Here is a 24,350-nt window from a genome sequence, read left to right as displayed (position 1 = left end):
AGGCTTAGCCAAATGTTCCTCTCTGCCAATCTTTGCCAATGTCATGACAAGATGTTTTTCGGAGAAACAAAGCTTCTTTCCCAGACTGGCAGCCTCCACAACACACATGTTCCTTCAGGGAGACACAACTTCAAATAGGCCTGTTTCATCTAACTTTTTTGAGGCTGCAGCAATCCCTGCAGCTGTGCATGAAAGAGAGCACTCTCTCTTCACTTTTCTGGAGACTGATGCACCCCTGAGCCACACCAGAAAAAAAAGCAAAGCAAAACAAAACACTTTTAAACTCCTGTCTGCAGGGCATTTCTGCACATTGTTTTTAAAGCACACACAATTCTTTCCCTCAGACGGTTCATGAGAAGCACCATTTATCTTCCCCATGCAATGTTCTTGCCTACTGCTATAAATCCTGCTCTAAGTTCATTAGCAGGACTCATCTGTTGACAAGGTAGCAACGGACCAGCACTAGCTGCCTCGTGGAACTTAACTCTGGGATAATTCTGCAGGTAGGTGGGTATAGGATTGCAGCCGCAAGGACTGCACAGGGCCAGGTGCTGACGGATTCTTGGCTGGACCTCCTGTGGATGGGCTTCTCCGCTAATGGCCAACTGCACCTTCACACAGTGCTACGCCTTGGGGGTTAATACAGGTGAGTGAGAACTTGCCCCTTTCCCAGCATCATTTTCTCCAGCTGGAATTTCCCACCCACCCAAGATCTGGTTATCCCTGTGAGTACCATCGGAGGAAGGGAACGGAGATTCAAGAAAGGAGGAGTGTTGGTCAGGATGCTGAACGCCATCTCATGGAAGAGGTTCCTGCGTCCTTGGCCATCCCCACCAGCAGGTGTAGCAGCAGGTTCCACAGAGGAGCTAACATGGGAAAGCAAGAGCATTCCACCGGGCCTGCTGAAAGACCTGGTCTGTTCCCCCTGAAATTCCACAGCCCCTTATTCTCCTCCAACAGGCAGTTCATTGCAGCTGCCCACATCATCATGCCATGGTATCAAGCAAATGATCAAAAGTCCACGACACAAAAATTTACCTCACGATAACAAGGCAGTTGCGCAAACAAAGGGCTATTTCATCTCCACTCAGGTGAGAAGACCTGGTTGGCCAGGCCTTGTCCACGTCAGCCCAAGCTTGGAGGTGTCAGTGTGACAACCTGGACAAAGCCACCAGGAGGCACTGCTATCCACCACATCAAAGTTGGAAGGGAGCCCACCGCTAACTTCCCAACTCAGATCCAAAGCCCCACTCAGCTTTAGACCTTCAGACTAGCCTCCTCAATCTTGAATCCTTCAGCTGCGTTCGGCAACAAGCATTCTGGGAGTTGCAGTCCAACAGAGAGAGGACACCAGGCTAAGGACCGAACCATCACTGTCACCAAAGGCCAAAACAGAGTTACTTTGTCCGTCCAGCAGCTAGCTAGCTTCATTTGTACTCCAGAGTTGGTGAAGGTCCACCAATTTAACTGGACTGCAAGTATGTACGTTGGGTGGAAGGAAAAGAGGAACTTTAAAGATCTAGACTTGGACCTGAGCTTACTCTAGAGTTCAAAAACTGAAGAAAGCAGAAGACATAGCTGCTTGAACCAAATTTAAATAAATATCTGCTTTGGCTAGATCCATATTAATGAGATGGGGGAAGTTTCATTCCGCCTTACCTGATGGAACCCCTCTGCTTCTTTTCGCAATTCCTCTGTTCTTCGTTGGCTTTGCTCTCCGCTCGGTGCTTTGAGCTTTGTAGGTCTGTCCCATGACACAAAAGCAACATGTTATTTTGCCCTGTTATTATCGACTCTCTTTAAAAGTTCAACAAACAGTGTCATCTCCCCTTAATTCTTCATGTAGCCACCCTTGGAGAGGTGGGTGGAGGAAAGATCCGGCATGCATTGACTGGTTCTCCAGTTAGCGGAGGAGAGGCTGTGGCTCTGCCTAAGAGGACATGCCTTGCAATGCAAGAAGTCTCAGGTTCACTCCCCAGCCATTTCAAAGAGAGCAGATGATCCGAAAGAACCTGTTGCGCCTGAGCCACTGGTAGAGGGCCAAAGGTGCTTTACAGCACTTTCCTTTGGCTGATGCGTAATTCTCTGCATAATACCTCTATTCATCTGGACATTACTCTTTAGACCAGGGGTCTCAAACTCGCAGCCCGCGGGCCAATGGCCGGGCCGGGCACGGAGGAGGGGCCCTGCGGCCTTCAAAGTGCCGGCGGTGCCCGGGCCGGCCGTGGGATGAGCGGCCCACCACCACCGCTTGATGCAGCCCAGCCTTGCCCAGCCTGCCTCTACTTCCAGCGACCCCCAGGGAAGTTGCGTTTGAGACCCCTGCGCTAAACACTTACCGGCGTGATTCAGCAGAATGCCTTTCTTCTTTTGACTCCCATCCGGCGCCACAGTGAGCTTCACCCGCAACGTTTTGCTGGAACTGGGGGAGTGATTTACTGAGGCATCAACTACTTCATAGATGGTGTGAAGCAAGCTGGTAATGTCCTAGAATTAAGGTGGAAACACGCAGAAGAAAGCAAATGCATTAAGAGCCTGAATTACATGTTTTGTGTCCTCCTTCGTCAAAAGCATCTCTTCCTGCCCTTGCAGAACCTGTACAACTTGCTGACGTTCTCCGAGGGACTGCTTCCCAACCAACTTCTGGAATGCTAACAAACATTTTGTGACATCAGAGCAGCTCAACCAATAGCAGGGTTTCCAGCCAGTTGTTTTGTCTATGGTAGCTCCTTCTGCATGAGGGCTAGACAGTGGAAAGGCCAGACACTTTGTGCCTGATCCGCTCCCTCTGACGGCATTAAAGAAGCCTACTTCCATCTCCTCCTCCTCCTCCTCCTCCCCAGCCCTCAGATGTCTCCCTCCTTTTCCAAGGCAAGCTGAATCTCTGCCTGAGACTCTTCATTAGGTAACCATGAAACCCCCAAGTCATCTGCCCATCCCTGCTTCCTCTCCAGACTTGGGCAAATATATCTGAGGAGACTGTAACATACAAAAGATGGGCTCCCAATGGGTTCCTGTCACAAGTCAGGTTTCCCTCTTTGCACTTCCACAACAACAAATGCTCTTTATTCTACAGTGCACTTTCCAGAAGCTCAACCAACGAAGAATGAGTCTCTGAGCATATGGAGAGCAATTCATTGAACCCAATACAGCAAATATTTCCAAGGACCCTCCTTTTGAGTACCCCTGGGCCCCTCCCTCTGGGATGCCCTTTCTGGAGAGGGGCAAGCTTCTTCTCCAGTTTGTTGGCCCATCCATGGAAAAAAAATGGATGGATAACCCATTCAAGGCACCTTTTCCCAAGGTGTTCATGTGTGTGTATGTTCCGAAAAGAATTTGACAAGTTTTTAAGGAGATGGTAAAATCCTGATCTCTAACCAGAACTCTCCCTAGAAGCAAAGATGGCAAAACTGAAGCTGTTGCACTTTGGATATACTAGGCGAAGGCAAGACTCACTGGAGGCCCACCTAGGATTGAATTAACACAGGAAGCCACAGACTTGAATTTAGAATAGTTTAGCGTGGCTGCTGTGGACAGGACTTTTTGGAGGGCTTTCACTGACTGGGTCTCCATAAGTCAGAGGTGACTTGTTGGCACACAACAATAAAAATGTTCTGACCAGCCACCTCCCACATTATGCACAAAGTCATTAAGCATAACCCTTCATGTGCATGTCCCATGCTGAGAGATGGAGAAATTTAACAACCAAGGCAAATGGCTTTTAAGCAGATAAGACCTCAAGCCACCTAGACAAGCGAGGCAGGTTAATTAAAAGTCACAACAAAGAAGATCCACGTTCTACAGAGCATTATAATTGAAGTTCACCAAATGACTCCAGAAATACACTGGTTCCAATGTAATATAATTTTTCAGTGCCCATGCATTTCACAAAACTCTTTCTTCAGTCTCAGTGCCAAACACCTCTCTCTCTCTCTCTCATCTCAGAGGACAGCTAATCTCCATCCTTTCGACAAAAAAATCAAGGATACCTGTTGGACAATCTATTTCAAGGAACAACGGCTTGAGACAAAAGGTGACCACCTGAGTGTACTTCACATCTCTTCTTTTCTCTCTCATCCTCTTGATACATCCCCTTGCCTATCAGAAAATCCATTACCGACACAGCACCTCTTAAACCAGGCTAAGGGGCAACCCCTTCGGATGCTCGGAAGCAAGCGTGTCCAGGAACAGTGAGAAGACCAGGGTTATCCATCCTTCAGGGTTATCCACCCCTCCTTCAAGTGCCCATCTGTTTTCTAACTCACTAGGTTAGCCAATTCTGCACTTCACACACAACTAAGCCAAAAAGGTCCGGTTGGCTGCAAATTACTTTGTCCCTCTCCAACCACTGTAATTTCCGTAGCCCCGTGGAATCAATAGGTGTCCTGTACTCAGATACTGTCATCACACCACGGCCTACTCTTTCCAGATGCATGAATGTCCAAGTAATCTATCACCAAATGACGTTCCCTGTAGACTGGGCACAGTATTAAACCATCAATCGGCTGTAGAAATACAGTTGTCTATTTCAGTGCACAGCATCCTCCGTACTGGGACAACCTGAAAACATTTTGTGCCGCGTATCTCAGACAATCTAGTCCTGCTGGAATGTCCATGAATAAACGATTGCCGGCCCCTTCAGGGGGGATATTTTACATACGCAGTGGTTGGGAAGCCTGCACGGAAGACAACATGTGATGTGGGTATCCATCCCGACGTCCCACCTTCTCTGTTCGCAGGATGGTCCATTCTGATGGACCACGACTGTGCTAACCTTTGCTGGTGCTTGTGGCACTTGTGATATGCTTCAGTTCATTCATGCAGCAGGAGAAACACACCTGTGGGAATTAGGACGGCTTGTCCCAAGATATAACCCTCCAAGGTTGTTACTCATACCCTCAACCAAAACTGGAAGAAGAGGCAGGGGCAGAATTTTTAGCAATGCCAAGGCCAGAAGAGGCGAGAATCAGACCAACGCACATTCAGCAGAACAGGGCCTGCCGTGGACTAGCTAGCATGGATGCTGTAATTCTGAGCTTTCAAGGTGAGAACTTATTAACAGCTGTGCATTTTTCACCTCATTATATTTTATGGAGAAATCCACTCTCCGACCCAACTGCACCATGTTTACAAGGATTTTCCTAATCTTGCAGCACATATAATAATTATGCTCAAGTCATTCTCACTCTGAGAGCAGTGGTAGTTCCATAAATAAGAATCGTTCATAAGAAAAAGAAAGAAAACAAAGCTGCTCAAGACTACTCAGGCTACAACCTTACATATACTTCTCTGGAAGTATGTCCACCTACCTCAGTTATTTACAAGTGAACTTGCACAGTAAATGAATTTCCCCAGCGCCAGGCTCTGCGAAGCCTCTGAAGCTTGCTAAACAAGTCGCCCGAGGAAGAGTGCCGTGAAGCTCAAAAGCTTCCCAGTTCTGCAACCCTGTATACAGGTCCAGTGCTATGTTCCAATGAACTGAACATTGCACTTAAGAAACTGCACTTTAAGAAAATAGATTTAGTACCAACTGGACCACCCAAGTCCCTTGCAGAACAAAGAGTAAAGAATCCCACAAGACACCTTGAAATAATTTGCCAAAAAAACCCTCCCCCAAAACAGTATGATGGAGGCAAAGCAAGATTCAAAGGAGTCCAGCACAAGAATGAACTCAGAAACTTAATGAGAAATCTTCAGAGTACAATGTAGGCCAGATATTTTGGCCTACAACTCCTATCCCACTGGCTATGTCAGCTGGGAACAGTCGGCCGAAACATGTGGAGTGGCCAGCTGTCCATTGATATCTCTCTTATATTCCTATTCCAGCTTTTTTCCTGCAAAGAATCCAGCACAGCTTACATAATCCTCCTCTCCATCCTAGCCTCACAACAACAGTCCTGTGAGGGAGACCAGGCTGAGACGGAGTGAATGGCCCAAAGTCCACCAGTGAGCTTCATGGCCAAATGGGGAGCAGAACCAAACCTGCCAAGCCCAAGCCCTGCTCTCTAAGCACTGCACTGGGTGTCTCCCTGCGACGGCAGGAAGGTATGGACTCGTGCTGTGAGAAGTTCCTGGTTCCTAGAAGGAATATCCCTCTCTCCGCAGAGTTGCACCTTTCTGAATGCTGCCATGGAGTCTTCCTGCCTGATTCCTGAAGACCCAACATGGGAAGTGGATTAAAATCAAGCCCTGGCAAGCAGACAACATTTTTAATATGTCCACCAGCAGCAAATGTTGGAGACCAGCCTGCAGTAGATCTGGTATGAAGCTGAGACGGGGAAACTGGGGCAGTGGGAAAGAGCAGTTGTCATCCAGCCAGTGAAACATAAATGGATGCCAATGTACCAGCTGTATCCCAAGTCCAAAGCCTGGCAGTTAACATCCACATGAAGTTAATTCCAGAACATCAGTCAAGTTCTCAGGAACCGCCCCACCCTCATCTACAGCAAGCTCATTTTTTAATGGCACAAAGAATGCTGGGAAATAGTGTCCACTCGGTTTTGTAGTTCTCTGCATTACAGCCTGGAAAGTCCTTCATGCTAAAGAAAAGGCTCTTCCCCCACTGGACAGCCTGTTTCAAGAACAGCAGCTGGATGCAAATTTTATCATTTGCCTTTACACCACTTTCATTCTGTGACTGGTTCAAAGGAAGCATGGCAAAGATCTGAACTTGGAGAGTAAAAGGAAAAGAGGAAGAAAAAAGAAGACAGAAAAGTCCTTCTGTGCCAAAAAGTGTCATCTCAACAAACCAATCAAAGGCAAATTAGGCTCTTAAAAGAAACTACCAATTTCCAAAGAGCCCCTTTAAGATAGAGCTTGATCATTTTTATGGAGAATTGTTATTATAAAAGTAATTGCTCTGGTAAATTTTATATAGTCACACACTATGTACACACTCTTTAGAGTTTTGGAGTCACTGAAGCACAGACAAAAATTTGCACTTACAGAACCCTTCCTAGTTAATTATTTGGGTGCTCTGAAGCATGTTTTTCAGGCTCTGTAATAGTATTTATTTATTTGTTCTATAGAAAAATAACAATAGAAATATTATAAATACCAAAGCTCTCTGGAGGTTGCCCAAACAAAACTTAAAATCATAACATATAAAAAGATTTTAAAAATCTAAAAGGTTTTGAACAACAGAATAAAAGTAAAGTTTTTTTTTAAAGCAGAACAAAAAAGGCAAAGCAAAAGCAAAGATCTACACACTAACATTGTTTTTAAAAACAGTAAAAATACTAATTAAAATATTTTAAGTTGGTGCTGAAAGGGCCAGAAATAAGTTCAGGTCACCCTCTCTGGAGAAGGTATTCCACAAATGGGGTGACACAACAAAAAAGACCCTCCCGTTGTGGCCAGTCACCCCTCCTCATCTGCTCGGGACACCCAGAGAACAGTTTCCAAAGATAATCTTAGAATCCCAGGCAGATGTATATAGCAAGAAACACTCTCCAGTTACACTGCCTTCATGCCCTGCAGAGCTCTGAAGAGTAATACTAGCACTAAAATCAGAAGGCGTCTCACTTTCTGGAATGCTTCATAAAAGAGGATCCACAACACCCGTCCCATTGTGGTTACAAAGGACTAACAGAGCCTACAAATTGTGATGCGGGTTGCTGCCTGCAAGTACCAGAGCCGGAAGGCCTACGGACACCAGCTGCTGCAGAATGAGAGGAGAAGGGCAGTGTTGGGGAAAGCAAGAGGAGCCATCTGGAGCAGGTGAACGGCCCACAAAGTCCAGCTTGGGTCCACACACTGGCCAACCAGCTGCCCCTCCGCCGTGGCTCCTCTTCAGTCCTTCCAATGTGGGACTCGAGACATGGCATTCACGGTCATTTCTCATCCAGGGCCTGGCAAAACCTGGGCCTCCTCAGCTTCAGCAAGGTTGCTGCCCCTGGACTTTAAGAGGGGACACCAAACCGAAGCCTGTGTCATGCCATGGCATTCTCTCTGGGCTAGAAGCTGCTCTTGACTTTGGAAAATTGATTGAAAGCAGCGAAACTGTGTATATCAATACAGCTTAAAAACAGCATTTGTCAATTCCTGTTAGTAACTACTGCCTCCCCACAAAAAGGAGAAGCCCTCAGGGGTTCATATGCATCATGGATAGGAGGAAAGTGGCATGAAGATAACTGGAAGTGGTAGCAACTTGGTGGGAAAAAAGGGGGGTACCCAAAGAAAGTCTTAGAGGAGATCAACCCTGACTGCTCTTTGGAAGGCCAGATACTGAAGATGAAACTCAATAATTTGGCCACCTAATGAGAAGGAAGGACTCCCTGGAGAAGAGCCTGATGCTGGGAACAATAGATGGCAAAAGAAGAAGGGGGTGGCAGAGGGTGAGGTGGCTGGATGGAGTCACTGAAGCAGTCGGTGTGAGCTTAGGTGGACTCCGGGAGATGGTGGAGGACAGGAAGGCCTGGAGGAGTGTTGTCCATGGGGTCGCGATGGGTCGGACGCGACCACAGCTAACAACAACATCAATCCAAAAAAGAGATGGTGATAGATATTTGCTCTGTCCTAGACCAAGTTTTACTACCTGGCTGTCAGAAGCTCTCTTGAAAAGGAGCTTATTCAGGGTTATTTCCATGCCTTCCTGGGCCTCTTAACTCCATTTAACATCTCCTAAATCTTTTAGGGTACAATCCTATATGCATGGGGGGAAGCCCCACTGACTCAAACATGACTTATTTCAGAATATGGCTTATCTTTTAAACCCTGGGTTGTTTCTTATGGGGTATTTGTTCTATCATGGTATTTTATCAGCGTGCTTATATTTATTTATTAGGATTTATTAAAAGCATTTCTACCCCATCCTTTACCGAGGTCTCAATAATAATGTTATTATCAGGTCACAGATAAGTACAGCAAATAAATAGATGCATTTATGGACCTCTCCTCTGTTGCACTGAAAGGCACCAATTATATTTTGTTGCTTTGTAATTAAACTGGAGGATAGACAGCGTATGCATTGCTGAGGGGACCTTTGCTCCAAGCCTATAAATATGATTGACTGAGGGAGTGAATCCCACTGGAAAGAATTTCAAAGGACACCCTTGCTATTCCGTTAGCTCAGCTATAAAGGCAGAAGAGAAGCCAAAAGGAACGTACATTTGCCAAGGTTTGTTTGACATTTGGTTTAGAGAATCATTTGCAGGGTACTTGGAGTGTGAGTGTGTGTGTGTGTGTGTGGGGGGGGTTATCTCCCTTTCAAAACAATCACTTCTAGGTGTCTTGCTTTTCAAACACCTAATTCCTGGCATGAAACAAGGAGGAGCTAGAAAGAGGAATTCGTCAAGGGATTCCAAAGCAGGAGAACTCACCACTGTGGAGTCCTGCAAAGTCCTAAAAATCTCAAAAGGAAAGCTGCAGTGGGTGAAGGGTCTGGCCAGCTCTGGGGTCACCAGCCTTCTCTGTCAGGAATCTTTTGATGCAGACAAGGCAAACCTTGTCAGCAAACACCATGGCTGGACCAGAAGCCAGATGGGACTGACCTCACGCGTGACTCTTCCGTTGTTGTCGAAGTCGTAAAGGGTGAAGGTCCACTCTTGCCGGTTGTCTTCCTCAACGGACACGTCACACTGCAATTCCTATGGAACACGCAAAGAGGAATGGATTACCCAAAGCCAGACTCCTCCCTTTCAACATTAAGAGAACCACTGCTTTTTTTAGGAGGAAAATATTTATTCAGTTTCCGCCACGCCCATCGGCCTCTCACAGGGGCTTGAGATCACAGGAACTGAACTGGAAACAAAAATAAAGCCAGTGCAGACAAGAAGAAGGTGGCAGAAGGAGGTGCCTCAGATGCCACCAGGCAATCACGTGCTCCCTAATAGGCTACCCCACGTGCCTCCATAGGGGCAGTCTGGTCCATGGGCTGCTGATGTCACAGCCGGGGGACTTCCTGCAGCCAAGGCACACTCATGCAGTTCAGCGCGAGTTGCCCCACCACAGCCCGGAGGCTGGTAGGGAGAATTACCCTGCGGCAGTACCTGGGGGTTCCAGCTTGCCATCCATTTCACAGGCTGCTTGTGAATCAAGTCATCCCACAGAGACTATTCCATGGTCAGCAATTCACCATCAGTGTTAAAAACAGAACGATACAAAGACATTGCCTCCTCAGCCCCCAGCACACAGTGGGATGGGATTCTAAAAGGGGGAGGACGGTCAGCTCTTCAGAAGAGCTTGTGAGCCTAGGTGACCTTTCAAAGAAAGGAGTTCCACTGAGAAGAACCCACAACCCAAAAGGCCCTGCTCCACCAGAATGGCATCCTCACCTTGGAGGGGAAGCAGAACTCCCCACTTTCGATTCCAAAAGGTCAGGGTTGGGTTGACGGTGGCGGAAGAGAACAGGGCTACACACTGTTAGTTATAAGACTAGAACAATCAAGGAATCCACAGCCTTGAATTGAGAAGATCGGAGCAGGGCTGCCACAAATAGGTCATTCTGGAGGGCGCCCATTCACAGGGTCACCTGAAGTGGGAGACAACTTCACCACCACCATCACCACGACTTCCACTGTGCTTTTTCACCATACATGTTTACCGCCTGATCTCAACAGAAGTGGGAAGGCAGGGGAAGAGGCACACTCTCAAGGACCCTTCCACAGGAAAGGAGTAGCTGCAGGTGCCGCAGCAGGTGAAAAGAGCACCTTGATCAAAAGCCGGGACACTCAGTGCATTGACATTTGCTATTCAGCTGGGATGGGTGTGGAGCTAAATGTTTGGGGTTTCGACCTACCAGTTCATTTCTATTTCTTTTATTTTATTTCTACTCCTATCTATCTGGGGCAAAAGAGGAGCCTGATACTGCAAAGAGAGAGTTCAACTAAGAGAATAATTTATTTCCAAGCAGGTCCTGTACATCATTTTGGCTTTTGGCTGCCACATCTGGCATGGATTCCTTTTGCCTCCCACCCCAAAATTGACAGAACAACCCCTCAATTTTCAGCCACTTGCAAGAGGAAGGCTTTTCACTGCATGCAGGCTTGGTGGAAGTGATGCTGCCATTGCGACTAATCATCATCAGCATCATCAGCATCAAAATCCAGTTCCTCTTTAAAGGAAGAATCTAGCTGTAGAACAGAAGAATGGTCCAACCCAATTACGTAGATTGAAGGTCCCTCTAATTTACGTAGCATCCCATTTTCAACCACTGGACATCTGTCATCAGACTCATGAAACTAATGATGGTCTAGAATTTTGGCTTTCACACCAACTTCCCTCCTCTTCAGAAATTGAGTAAAACCCAGAAAAGCGATAATAATGGCAAGAATAGTAAAAATTATAGGTAGGTCAGTTTGGTTCCCCATTCTGGCTGGCTGTAATAATGGCTGGATCCCATTTCCACCCTGTATTCTTTAGGCTAGGAAAGGGAAGGTATTCAATGGTGCTTCTTGTCTAATTCCCATGGGCTATGACTCTCTGGGAATTTGAAACACTTTTGGTTTCATTGAGCAAGAAGAAGAAACTGTGTGAAAGCTACTTACGAAAATGCTTGGAAATATAATGCGAAATCCTCCAATTAGAGGGAGAGAGACATGGCACAAGGACAAGAAAAACCTCTGCTTAATTCAAGGAGAACAAGCAAGAGACTCACAGCATGAGACTGGATAAAGTTGAAACAGAAGTGACCATTAATACAAAATAGACCCACGGTATAAACCCGTATCTGGAAAAAAAATCCCTTTTCACAACACAGGTTTTAAAGGCAGTATCAATTCCAGTTCTCCCTTATTAAAGCCTTCCGTCGGCTGAAGGTGAACTCTATTTGGAAAGAATAAAAAAAGAATCCTGACAACCAGAGCTGCTTTTGCAATCGTGCAAGAGTTACTTTACGCTGAAAGTATTCAGGAACTTCAGGCCTGAACACATCCTAGCTGTGCAATCCAGAGCTCCTGAAAGGGAACTGGCAAGGACAGGTGGTCCAGAGGGCATTTTCCATCCCCAGACACCCCTCCCATGGGCCACACTCTGCCTTCCACAGTGCCAAAAGGGTTAAATTGAGTTCATTTGCAAGCTAAATGGACCCTTTGATCACTCTGTGATAAAATGCCCACTTCTGTTCTAAAACCAAGGCCATTCGTAGAATACTGTTTGTATGAACTGTTAATGGGAAACAATGAACATTTCTGTACCGTAGGTTCTATTTCCCCATCCCCTCAAATGTAGCTAGATGCAGAAAATAAGCGAAGCAAGGTGATTTTGAAAGAATGCTCGAGGATGGTAACTTCCCCTTCCATTTCCTTGTGCCAACTGGCTCCTCCGAAACTCTTTCAAGCAGGGTGATCAGGAAGCCTCGGGGGGCCAACTTGGTTCCACCAAACAAGATCTCCAGCACGAGAGCTTGGAGTTCCACCATCAACACGGACTCCTTCATGAATAGCAACAGTGTGCCGCAGCGGTCAGTGCCTGCCGTGCGAGCCAAGCAGAGATGAGAGGTGTGCCAAGTCGGCATGCCCGAGACATAAAGCCGTTCCCCTTCCATGTTTCCGTTCTGATTTACACAAAGAACCTGCTTCTTTAGACCACAATAAAGATAGGAATCTCATTCGAATTAGAGAATAGGTTGCAGCTCTGTGAAGTGAGCACCTGCTCTGCATACAGGAGGTCTAAGGGTCATTCAGGTAAAACCAGGAAAGATCCCTGTGTGAAATGCCAGAGAACTTCTTCTGTGTGAGGTAAACCAGGAGTGTCAAGTCTCCTTCGAGTCAAGGACTAAATGAAATTTGAGAGAAGCTCCTGGGCATCAGGGGATCTAAGACAGGAGAGTGAAGTAATGATATAAAAATGAGCATTTCTTTAGGAGCAAGTCCTAGTTTGCCCAAGTAATGGAAGGATACCTCCTACTTGTGTAAAATGATCATCATGACAACACCAGACCAAAAGATTTGATTTATGCATTAAAATGTTCTCAAGGGCTTCACTTCAGCTGTAGCTCTCAGAGCAACTTACACAAGATGACCATTAAAACATCTTAAGAAATCACAGCAAGCAGCGAAAAGAGCTATGGCATAAAAGAAAACTGCAGGGCCAGGGCAAATAAAAAGAGTTCAAGCTGGCAGCGAAAAGAAACTCTAGATGGAGTTCAGAGATCCTGTCTGAGAAAGGTGTTTGAGAGCCAGGAACCACAAATGAAAAAGCGGTTTTCCAGTCACCTTCCCCTTAGGAAGACCAGGGCTCATATTTTACAGAAGGCAGTCCTCTCTTTCGGAGATTAGACTCCAAACTGTCTTCAGCCCAAATCTAGGTTAAAAATACAGATCCCTCAGAATGGAGGTCTGAAATTGCCACCTTTCAGCAGCACCTGCATAGCAGAAGTCTCAGGCCATTGTCGTCTCCACCAGAATAGGCTGTATCCTATTTCCATTTAAATAATACTAATGATTTTCAAATGTGCACCTATACAAAAATGACCAGGGGCGATTTTTACCCAGATCTCTCTCCTTGTTCTAGGAGATCCATTTCCTCTTGCTTTAGCAAATCGTCGCAGACTTCTGACTTCGGATGACAGAGGAGTAAGGCGTCCCAAATCGGTCGGAACAACCAGGCCGGCTCACCGTCCAAGTTTTGCATGCCGAATCTTTGAGCAGCTCCTCAAATGTCATCTTGATCATCCTTCTTGTAGCTTTCGAAGGTAGACTGGTATTGCCAGTGTCAATGTTGCAGAAGCAACGACGACACGGAGCAACGGTAGCTTACCCTGAGGCCACCCGACAATTACACGGACAAGGTGCAAACTGAACAGGGGTCTGTGCGACAGCTGGATCCCAGGAAGAAAGGGAGGGGCAGAAGCTGAGCAAATGCATCAGCTCGACGGTTTCCCCGCTTGCTCCTTCTCCCGAGGCTCATGTGATCGAAGTCAGCGAGAGTCGCAACACAAGCCGTGGAGGCAATTAAAAGGAAAGTCATTGCACGCAAGTAAAATAAACAGCTCCAAATAGCTTTGGCATGATGGGAACTCAGAAATACCTGCTTGATCTGCTGACTTGAAACCAATTCCCTACAGCAGTTAACGGTAAAGCCCCCCGTCCCCCGCTGAGTTCAAAGGCAGCCTTCTCTCCGCTATAACAAGCCCTGGCTGAAAGCTGCTAAAGTGCCCCTATACTCCCGACAGTAGAAACGGCGTTTCGTATTACACAAACATTCCCAGCACCTTTAAAAGCCAACGCACATCCACCAGCTCAGATTTAGACCTCTCCTGTCTCGACAGTCGTATTTCAGATTCTTTTGTACCTGGTCATAAAACGAAAGCGTTTACCATTCTCTTAGCCCCTAGCTTACACAGTTCGGGAGCTTTGATTTGAAATACAAGTGCCTGCAAGTGTGTGAATTTCTCAGTGATGCCCGATTCTTCGCCACATAGGAAGAGTTTTCCCTGTCCTGCGCCATTCAAAACACACAATCTTTTTTTTTGGGGGGGGGGGGGGGGGGGGAGATATCACGTCATATTAAATGTATAACATCCCTGCATGCCTTTGTTAAATATGGATCCGAACCATAGTGTGTCCACGGCTAACTAGAAGGGAACCCACATGTACCTTGGGTCTTTGTTAATGCAGAATTCCTGGAAACAGGGTAGCCCAACTGCTGGTGTGGGCTCCATTTGGACTCTTTCTGACATCTCAGTGGTGCAGGGTTGTATGAAAGCCAGCGCTCAACCAGACGCTTTGACTGCAAGGCCTGGGCGCCATATTCTCTGTGCTACCAGGACAGATCTCAGAGGGAGGCTGCTGTGGCCTACTCTTTGTGTCCTACAGTGTCACCTTTAGGGGAACCATGCAGCGGAGCATTGCTCCTAGGCATGGGAGAATCACAGAGCTTTCCTAGTGAAGAGCCACTGAGCGAGATGCTTCAAGCATGTGCATAAGGCCTCCTGCAGCATCCCACGAAGCCAGGGACGATCCCCGCATCTTGCAGCAGCAAGTTCCAGATAATGAGCATCCCTAAACTTCAGGCCATATTGTCTCAGTTCCATATGCAGAGATGAGGTTCCGCCTGCCATCATGTTTCTGCTCTTCGCTCAACAGGCATGGGAGCCCTGTGGAAGAGAGGAACCGGGCCACTTCATCCTCAAGGTAGCAGAGAGTGGCCTCATTAGGCAAAATGGAAGCTTGTACACCTTCCTATTTGGCAGATCTTTGGGATGAATTTTGTGTGTCTCATCGGCCCAGCTAAACATCTGTTCTGGGCAGCCAACAGTAATTGGGATTACAGTTGCAAAACGAGCCACTGGTCAGTCTGAGCCACTGGTCAGAAAGAGTGCCCTTCCAGAGTCTTGCCTACTGTATTTTGGAACCTGTGCTTTTCGACCCTTCCAACTCATCATTTGTAGCATCTTCACAGTCACCATCCTAAGAAACATACCACTTCTTCAAAAGTTGGCTCATTTCCCCTGCACCCTCCTTTTAAGAGAATGGTATATCAGAACTGAACCGTCTCACATTTTTTCCAAGACCCACTCCAAAAAAATTAAAAATTTAAAAAATCCAACTCTTTTCGGAGGTCTTTCAGCACCTTTTTTTTTTTTAAAGGTGTCTTTCATGTCATGAGCAGAGCTGGCTGGAGCCGGGGGTCTGGCCCATCACACAGACATATATGGCTGACAATGTACAGATCTGAAATGTACTGCCTGATCCCTCATTGGTCGGAATTACCCATATAATTCATTATATGAAGGAGCAAGCAGCAGCTGAGATGCGGGAGAGAGGGAAGAAATGGCACTGGAAGAAGAATTGCTCTTCCCCAGTAGAAGAATGACTCCAGCCAGGATAGAAAGAAGTTGAATACTTGCCCGAAAAATCTCTACCCACTTCAAGAACTGCTAATTTCTACCTAAAAGATAAAACTGAAAATAGCAGGAATATAACTGATGACACCAGGAATGTAAGCTTGAGGAGCACAGTTTGTGGTCTACTCAGAGAAAGCATGCACGCTACTTCAAGATCCTCTCTGCGGAACTTGGTCCGCAATGCATGGCTTTTCAGCAGCATCTTAAGTCTAAGAGGAAACAGGCTATCAGACACATTCTCAACTAGGCCTTTTCTTCCTCACTGCCCTCTCATCAGATGGATTTCTAATCAGATGGATTGGCTAGGTCAAGGTCAGGTCGTTCCGGAGGCCCAAAGAGGAGAAACCTTTCACAAGCATCTTTCCCACCGGGACATTTATTGCTTTCTTTGAAAAAAGGAGGAACTCGCAGACCACAGAAAGAAGCAAAGCAAAACAAAAGCACAGAGGCAGACACAAAAACAGAATCCTGTGGCAGAATGAGAACCAAAGTTCATACGAAAACACAGGGCACATTTAGAGTTCCAGGCAAATAGTTCATGGCATGAGGATTGCACCCAGCATGGGTTTTCATCCCTTTGGGGAGATGCAAACACTCCTCATTTCTCATCTCCTACTGCCAGCACTCACTGGGGAGGACAGTCACAGTAGAGCAAGCTGAATGCAAAAGAAGAGAAGGAAGACCAAATAGGTGATGGACTGAATCTATAAGGGAAGCCACAGCTTTGAACTTAGAGGAGCTCAGCCAGGCTGTCAAGGACAAGATTCTGGAGGGCTTCCTTTCATGGGGTTGCCGTAAGTTGGAAACAAATTGACGGTAGATAACAACAGCAAGAACTAAAAGTGCCAGAATATCCTCCGAGAGCTACAGCTTTTTATCCAACATGGGTTCGCTCACTCCCACCCGTGCAAATTTCAATAGATATTCCTGAGGCAGAGGGCAAGTGTCTAGACTGTGGGTGGGGAATTCTCCGACCTGAATCTTGTCAAGAACTCACCAGGTGGGATGAGGGAAGCCATTCTTTCCCATAGCCTTGGTTCTCTTCTTGCTGCTGAATGGTAATAAGAAACAGTGCTGCGCCACAGTTTTACCCCCTGCCTTTCCTTGATCCCGTAATTGCTGATAGTAGTCTTCATGTAATCGATTTAGGCTGTAATCCGATCCTGTACACAGTTGCCAGGAGTAGACCCCACGGAATACAGAGGCACTTGTGTCAGAGTAAGCATGCCCTTGTGCCACTAATGGGAATCATCATCAATCGTTCTGGTACAAACACAATTAAAATACAGTAAAGGTATAAATAGTAATTTTAAGAGATGCCAACCCAAGAGGATCTTTAAGGATTTCATCAGAGACAGAGCACTATGTAAGGGCTTATTTTAGCATTATTGAATTATAGGATCATTGGCTCGCTCCTTCTGGGGGTTGTTGGTGGAGATCCCTACAGATTTGTGGTTCTGTAGGGCAATCTATAGTTGCAACTAGGAGAGAAATATGTGATGTTTAAACCTGGAGCTGTCAGGTCTCAAGTGCTTAAGCAGAAGGCAGGAGGTGGAGAAAGTTTAGGGATAGCATTCTTTGTCCTGTGAAGGAGGTATCGCCGTTTGATTACTCCAGAGAACTGAGAACACATTAGGAACATGTCCAAGAGCTTCGGTGGATGCTTTCTCAAGATGGACATGGGGAAGGCTTCCCAGTCCTGAAATGGCTGCCACTGCAGGCAACAGAGGCCAAAAAACACCCATTTCCCTGCAGGCAAACAGGCAAAACAAAAAGGAAAATAATTTGCCCCTAGACCTAAATATCAGGCAAAGGCAGGGTCTGATCCAAAGCGCAAAACTCCTCCTTTGAACCTAGTTTTCTGCTGCGGTGTTCATTTCACAGAAGTGATATGTCTCAGGGGCAGGTAAGGTGGCCAAGAAACTGAGCCCAGGTGGGCACAATAAAGGATTTGTTTGGCAAAGGGCAAAATACCCATTTTTCTCACAAACCCTCCCTCTCACAGGCACCCAGCGTACAACCAAATCACACAAAGCACAGATCAAGCCGTTCAAGAGGACTTGTGGTACATGTGCTTGACCTTGGCTATCATTCGTGCTAATTAAGATGTTGGACTTGTGGCTGTTGGAATTCTGTGCCTTCTGAATCTTCAGGAGGTCTCCCAACAATCCGCATTCACACAGGTAAGCATGATCCAGGTAGGTAAGTTTTATTTTGAACCCCCCTGTATTGACATTTAGGAGTCTGCTCTTTCTAAGCATGCTTTTCTCCAGGTATAACCACCTGAAATCACCCATTCCAGGTCACTGCAGCAATATACCACCCCAAGAATAAATAGCATCCGTACCTCAAATTTTAGCTGCTTCTTGGCATTTGTTCGTGTGTTAGCCTCCTTTTCCATTTTCTTTTCATCACCACTGCAAACTCCATCTGTCTTCTCTGGAGGCAAAGCCACTAGGTGCAAAAAATAGGAGGAAACAATTCAGAAGAAATTCCAAAATAGGCTGCTTTTAGTCACCTGACACTTGGATACCTTGTTATAAAAAGCCTGAAGCTTGGTTTTCCACTATTTTTAATGGATTAATACTTTCACATCAGCATCTGCTAAAAGATCTAATCTACCAGCATTGGTTTAATGTCTGAAAATTCAGTTTGAATGATAAGAACATATTGTGTTGATATTTCATCATGCTCAAATAATGGATCAAATAAATGGATCAAACCCATTGTGGCAATTTTACCTTATCAAATAATAATAGCCTCTGGGGGATAATGGATGAGCAAAAGAAAATACAATGATACATACAGAAGGAAAGCAATGCTAGAGTGGATGAATGCAGGACAGTCTGAACACTGGAGGGTTCCATCTAAGGCAGGGCACCCGTTACCCCAAGAATGGGCAAAACCCGGGATCTTCTAGCCACGGTTCGATCAAGAGGCACACATGCCTTTCTGAGCTAACAGTGGTGCCGTGTTGCTGTTAATACAAATTAAGAACAGCTCGAATCGCAGCATGTGCATCTGTTTCTAAGCATGGCCACACCAAGCGGTGCAGGGCTAACTGAAGTTAGCATCTCATTTGACATCTCTGAAATGTGTTGTGGCTGGTTCTGAAGATGGAAGGGGGTGGGGGGGTGGAATTACGATCTTCAGAAAAGTTTTAATTCGTTTAAAATAACAGCCTTTGCCAACATTGCACGATGTTTCTGATTGGAAAATGCACATTTTGAGCTTGCACATTTTAAAATGTGCATTTTCCCCAACCGACATGAAGCAGGTGACCAAATGCAACTTCCAGGGATGAATTTGGAATCTTCGGTGAGCCTGAAGGTTGCATGGATGCCCATCAAACAACTGCAAGCGAGTTAAGGCATGAGTCGGTTGCCAAGGTGGTAACCAGAGTTTCCCAGTTCAGAAGGACAGGCAGTTAACCAGAAGAATCCACCCTGCATTCAGGCTCACTAAGAAGTGGTTGTATGCACACCCACCACACTCCTGTCTTGGGACACTGGACTGAGTTAAACGTCATCCAAATAGGGTCACTTCCTACACATTTGAGGTATGCCAGGTTGAATTTCCTGTACTATCCCAGGTGTTTTCCCCCCTTGGCACTTGAAAACATTCAGATAAAAAATGGGCAGCCAGAATACTAGCCAGATAAGACGTTAGATGCTCTTGTTTTTAAATGCTGTGGTTCAATCTTTTAGCATATTCAAAGGAATAAATGAAACATTACAATGATGTTTAGAAATCATCGATGAACAGGTAGAAATGATGCTAGGACAAACTGGACTCCTCTCAAATGAATACATGGAGGATGGATGGAGAAGAGGAAACTGGCCATAGAACTGCCTTGGATGTATTGTATGCCAGCAAAGATTTTCTGCTCAGTTCAACTCAATTTTAAAGGAACTGAGATCTTGTTGATCAGGGACTAGTTGCTTTAAAAATCTGTCCTTTGGTTTCAACATATGCCTGTAAATTCTATAAGAACTCTTCCCTCTCTCTCTCTCTCTCTCTCTCTCTCTCTCTCTCTCTCACACACACACACACACGTGCGCGCGCACACAAACACACACACACAGAGAGAGAGAGAGAGAGAGAGAGAGAGAGAGAGAGAGAGAGCGAGCGAGCGAGGCCAGAGATAATGGACAGTGTAGTCCAAGAACATCTGGAGAGTCACAGGCTTCTTAACCCAAAGGATCACCAGTCCTGAGTAAAAGGATGAGCCAGGCCATTTAAATGCATTTATAGTTTGCTTTTCCAAGAAATGTGTTCCAAAAGGCATGCACAAGCAATCACAAACAAATATCAGCCTCTGACAGGAGAAAGCAATGTCTTTCAATTTACTGTGTAAACAGCCCGATGAAAGAGAAACAGTTCCAATCATGTAACAAATATTTACTGTCTAAGTCTAGTCATGTTTATTTCAATGCAAAGCTTGGTTAAGACGTGCAGGAGGGCGGCAGAAAGCCTGGCACCGCTTCAGACTTTGGAAAGGGCTACCATGTTTGAAAAAACGCCCTGCTGAAAATAAACTACAGCTCAGCAATGAGATAAAGCTTTGCAGTGCTGCTAGTTTTCTACTTACAGTTTTTAATTGATTTTATTTTACATAGGAATAGATGATTTTTGAAAAGCAGATCCCCCTTCCCAGTGCTCTGAACAAGAGAAACCTTCATTCTATTCCTTCTTTCGTCTGACTCTATTCCAAAAGATCTCTCAGTACGGAAAAAAGAAATACATAGAACATTTGCGCCAAAAGCAGATCCTCAATTCCAAGCCATTTGTCAATTTTGAGGTCACAATCCTATATACACATATCTGGGACTAAGTTCCACCGAATTCAACAAAGCTTAGTTCTGAGTAGACGAGTTTAGGATTGTGCTGCAATTTCCCTGTTGGCACACTAGAACTTGTTTTGAATTACACATGTTCAGGACTGCAGTGTTAGTATCTGATTGCGCATTTTAGGAAACAGCACAACATCCCGCATTGCAAAGTCAAAAAGAAGGTGCTATTACTTTCCAAAACAACCTTGTCTACATATGGAAATCAAGAAACAAAATCTGCACAAAAGGCAAAATTTTCTCTGTCTATAACTGTGGGTTCATTTCTATTTCTGGTGCATTTTGGTAGCCATCCACTCCGAGAGATATATCTGCCTCAGAAAAGAGAAAAAGGCACGGGTGGTTTGCAAGTTAATTTAGATACATCAGAATTTATTTATTTTAAAAAATAAAATTGCTACTAGCAAGGCAGCGAGTTTGACAGGGTTGCCTGTGAAAAAGCAACCGCTGAATCAATCACATGGCTCCGTCACAGGGAAAAGTATTACTTTCATTTGTCCATACTGTGTTTTTAGCTTGAGGCAAGCTAACTGTATTCCAACATCTTTCACTGAAATGTGGCTTCTTTGTATTTGTTCAGGCTACTTGCCTCTGGGCTAGCTTTCAGTCCCTAAGAACAGGTAAAGACCATGCTGCAAAAGGCCACAAGTCTCCCAGAATAAGCCAACTTCTAACTACGATTAACCACCAAGGGGCCCTTTGGAGTGCCTCCTCCAAAGGAGGTTTGAAGGACAGCAACAAAGATGAGGGTCTTTTCAGTAGTGGCCCCCTGACCACAGGGGGTTCTGCTTAGAACCAACACTATTACTATAAGCACCAGGCCAAGACTGTCTTGTACTCCCAGGTCTCTGAGGCATCCAATGGCTTGCTATGCACCCGTTGTTTTTGGTAATGGTTCTTCTCATATTTGGGGTGTCTTATTATGTTCAAGTATTTTAATAAAACTGCTGTTTTGAATAATTCTGTTGAAAAATCCTTTGGGCATTTTTAAAGAAAACAAAGACATCTTTTAAATCACCATCATCTCTGTCCATATCACTTGCACAGGAAAAACAAACACAATAGCGTTGTGAACATCAAGGAAGTATAACGATGCATTCTGTCCTTTGTCCTTTCCATATTTTTGTTGTGCTACAGCCTGGAATCAAAATGGATTGGACTGGCATTGGCACAAGATACTCAACATGGCAAAGGTGCAAACCATTATTATTGTCCAACCTCCCAGGGTTCCCCAGAGGACTATGCCTCTCTTTAGAATCAGTGGCCCCTCTCCCTCAACCACCTCTTATTTGGTGGATTCCCATCTCTTGTGTCTCTTTCTTAAAGACCCAGGGAGGTTGGAGCAGCCTGCACGGTTCAGTTTCGGACGTCCTTACAAAATAAAAGTGCTCTCCACCAAAAAACGCCAACAGGAAGCCTTCTTCCTTGCATGCAAACAGTTAATACCATTGGGAGATAGTAACCAGCAGCAGCTGCAGTTCTAGCATCCTTTATACCCCTTTGGCAGCCTTCTTTAGCTAATTGGTTTAACTCCTGGTAACACAAAGGGCATTTACACTTGTTTTGGTGAATTTACATTTCCTGATTGTCATTCTACACTGTATCCACAAGCAAACTTCATGACTTCCTTCTTATCTATTGGGTCATGGAGACCACTTACATTCTTCTATATCAGACTTAAACTCTCCTCTTAACGTTCCCTCTTGAAAGGCTTCTCCTTAAGCTTAATTTCTGGGAGTAAAAAAATAAGCTAAAAAATGCTTTTTATATTTTCTATTTTGGCTTCACCCCCTTGTGCCTTCAGACCCACCTACCCCTTTCTCTGGAGAGCTTCTACGGAACTGAATTCAGCCATTGCAGTGTGCAAGGCTCGGCTTATATGAGTCTTCTAAGTTGATGGCAGCTCTGTCAACATTCGCCATGAAGATCTCCCCTTGCTAGGGTGGAGGGGGCTTCCAATGACCCCTCCCCACAATGCAATTGTTAGGGAACTCAGCAAGATGCGACTTCTGCCTGGCTTGAGATTCCCTCGCCCCCTCTCTAAAGTTATGTTGAAACAGGGCCCTTGCTTCTCATTTCCAGCCAAATGGTGTTTGCCTCCGGGGGGGGGGGGGGGGGGGGGGGGCAAACATTAAATTTGCTTCTCCACACAGTCCCTTTCCTCTGTCTGGACACTCTTAATTGGAAAGTATTTGTCTTGAACACACTACAGTGTTCCTTTTCTAGAAATGTAACAAAGAATGTGGGGGGGGGGGGAGAGCTTATATTTCAAACGTTATGAAGTACTATTCCCGTCTCAAAGACAGCTAATTGGCAGAAGAACACTTACAGATGTATCTTGCTGAGGACAGTTAATTAATAACATCTATTTGTAAGAAAGAGCAGAAAGCACATGTGCCAGGGTGCTGAATCCATTACTGTCAACCTGTAATTGAGCTTTGCCAACAAAAACGGCGAGCGGTCATCGTTCCTTAAGCGTTTCATGCCCGACCGACCCCTCGAAGCCGGGAGGGGATGCATTTCCACACGTGACTGAGGTGGGGTAGGATGAAACCTGGGCTGAATTTTGTGGCCTCCTCACTTTGGAATTCCACTATTCCAAAGCCCCACCGAGCTTTCCGTGAATGTGTCGATGGACCATCTGCTCAAGAATAAACATTGCATCCTGTTGTGTACCCCTGCGTGATGAGCCACTGCCATTCCCTCAAACAAAGCATCCATGTGCAGGAGCCACTGTTTTCTGGCGTTCTTACAAAGCACCAAATCCACAATTCACGGTGATCAAGACACAGAGAGCAGGTGCCAGAGTCCATGGCCAGGACGTGGGTGGCCAGAAGGAAGACAAGGGCCGGAGATGTCAGGGGATGGAAGTCCCATCTTCTGGAAATATTCAAGAGATGCATCCCAGTCTGAATCTCAGCATTTTCCAGAAGTGCTGTGAGATTCTATTACTTGGAATAGTTTAAAGGCAGGAATAGGGACATTTTATTCAGCTTTTGCATAATTATTTTTAAACCGTTATTTGGGTTTAAGACTGATTACCTGCATGAAGCTAAGGTGGATGAGAAAGCATATTAGATAAAGGTGCTGTCAAGTGACATTAAACAGACCCAGTCTCATTTTGAGCTTACTAAGTCTGTCTCGGTGTAAAAGAATGTGAAGATACAGATGAAGAACTGACCAAGATGCCATTGGCACAATCACATAACAACAAGCTTCAGGCCTGCAGAAGCAGGAATAACAAGACTGACAATCTGAATTTTCAGGCAAGATCAATGGAAAAAGTGAATCTGCGTAGACTTCCTCAGCTCTAGCGCAAACCTGGTGCTTAAACATGGACTGATTATCTAAGTGAAGCCAAAGCTCCTCATTATCAATTCATTAATGACAACTCATTATCACTTTGCTGGGAGAAAGGCTGGACAGAATGGAAAACTTTCCAACCACACTTTGCTCAGTATGACATAGTACTTAATGCTGGTTAATGAAAACCATGATTTATAAGCCCACTTCCAACTGTGGTGTCACATCCTGGTTCACAGCCAATCTTTCACCATGAGGTAGGTCAGGAGCAGGTAACATGGTGTCCTTCCAACGTTTGGGACCAGAACTCCTGGAAATCCTGACCATGCGTTCTGCTGGCAAGGACATATGGAAGTAGCAACCCAGTCCATCTGGAGAGGGTTGCTACAGACCTTCAAACATCATGCTCA

The 24,350-nt window shown here is 45.5% G+C and overlaps 1 protein-coding gene across 1 annotated transcript in view; it reads right to left on the bottom strand.

The window, feature by feature from the left end:
* Positions 1-24,350, bottom strand: part of NKD1 (NKD inhibitor of WNT signaling pathway 1) — a 129,466-nt gene that overhangs the window by 6,011 nt on the left and 99,105 nt on the right. The window contains exons 5-8 of the mRNA XM_044427799.1: positions 18,135-18,241; positions 9,492-9,587; positions 2,340-2,487; positions 1,660-1,744 (exon numbers count right to left, since the gene is read on the bottom strand). Coding sequence (XP_044283734.1) covers positions 1,660-1,744; positions 2,340-2,487; positions 9,492-9,587; positions 18,135-18,241 — 436 coding nt within the window. The remainder of the gene's footprint in view (positions 1-1,659; positions 1,745-2,339; positions 2,488-9,491; positions 9,588-18,134; positions 18,242-24,350) is intronic.

This window comes from Varanus komodoensis, unplaced genomic scaffold (assembly GCF_004798865.1).
Source record: "Varanus komodoensis strain SLA01 unplaced genomic scaffold, ASM479886v1 scaffold19, whole genome shotgun sequence".
Taxonomy (NCBI): domain Eukaryota; kingdom Metazoa; phylum Chordata; class Lepidosauria; order Squamata; family Varanidae; genus Varanus; species Varanus komodoensis.
This window is presented reverse-complemented; position numbering and strand designations above follow the sequence as displayed.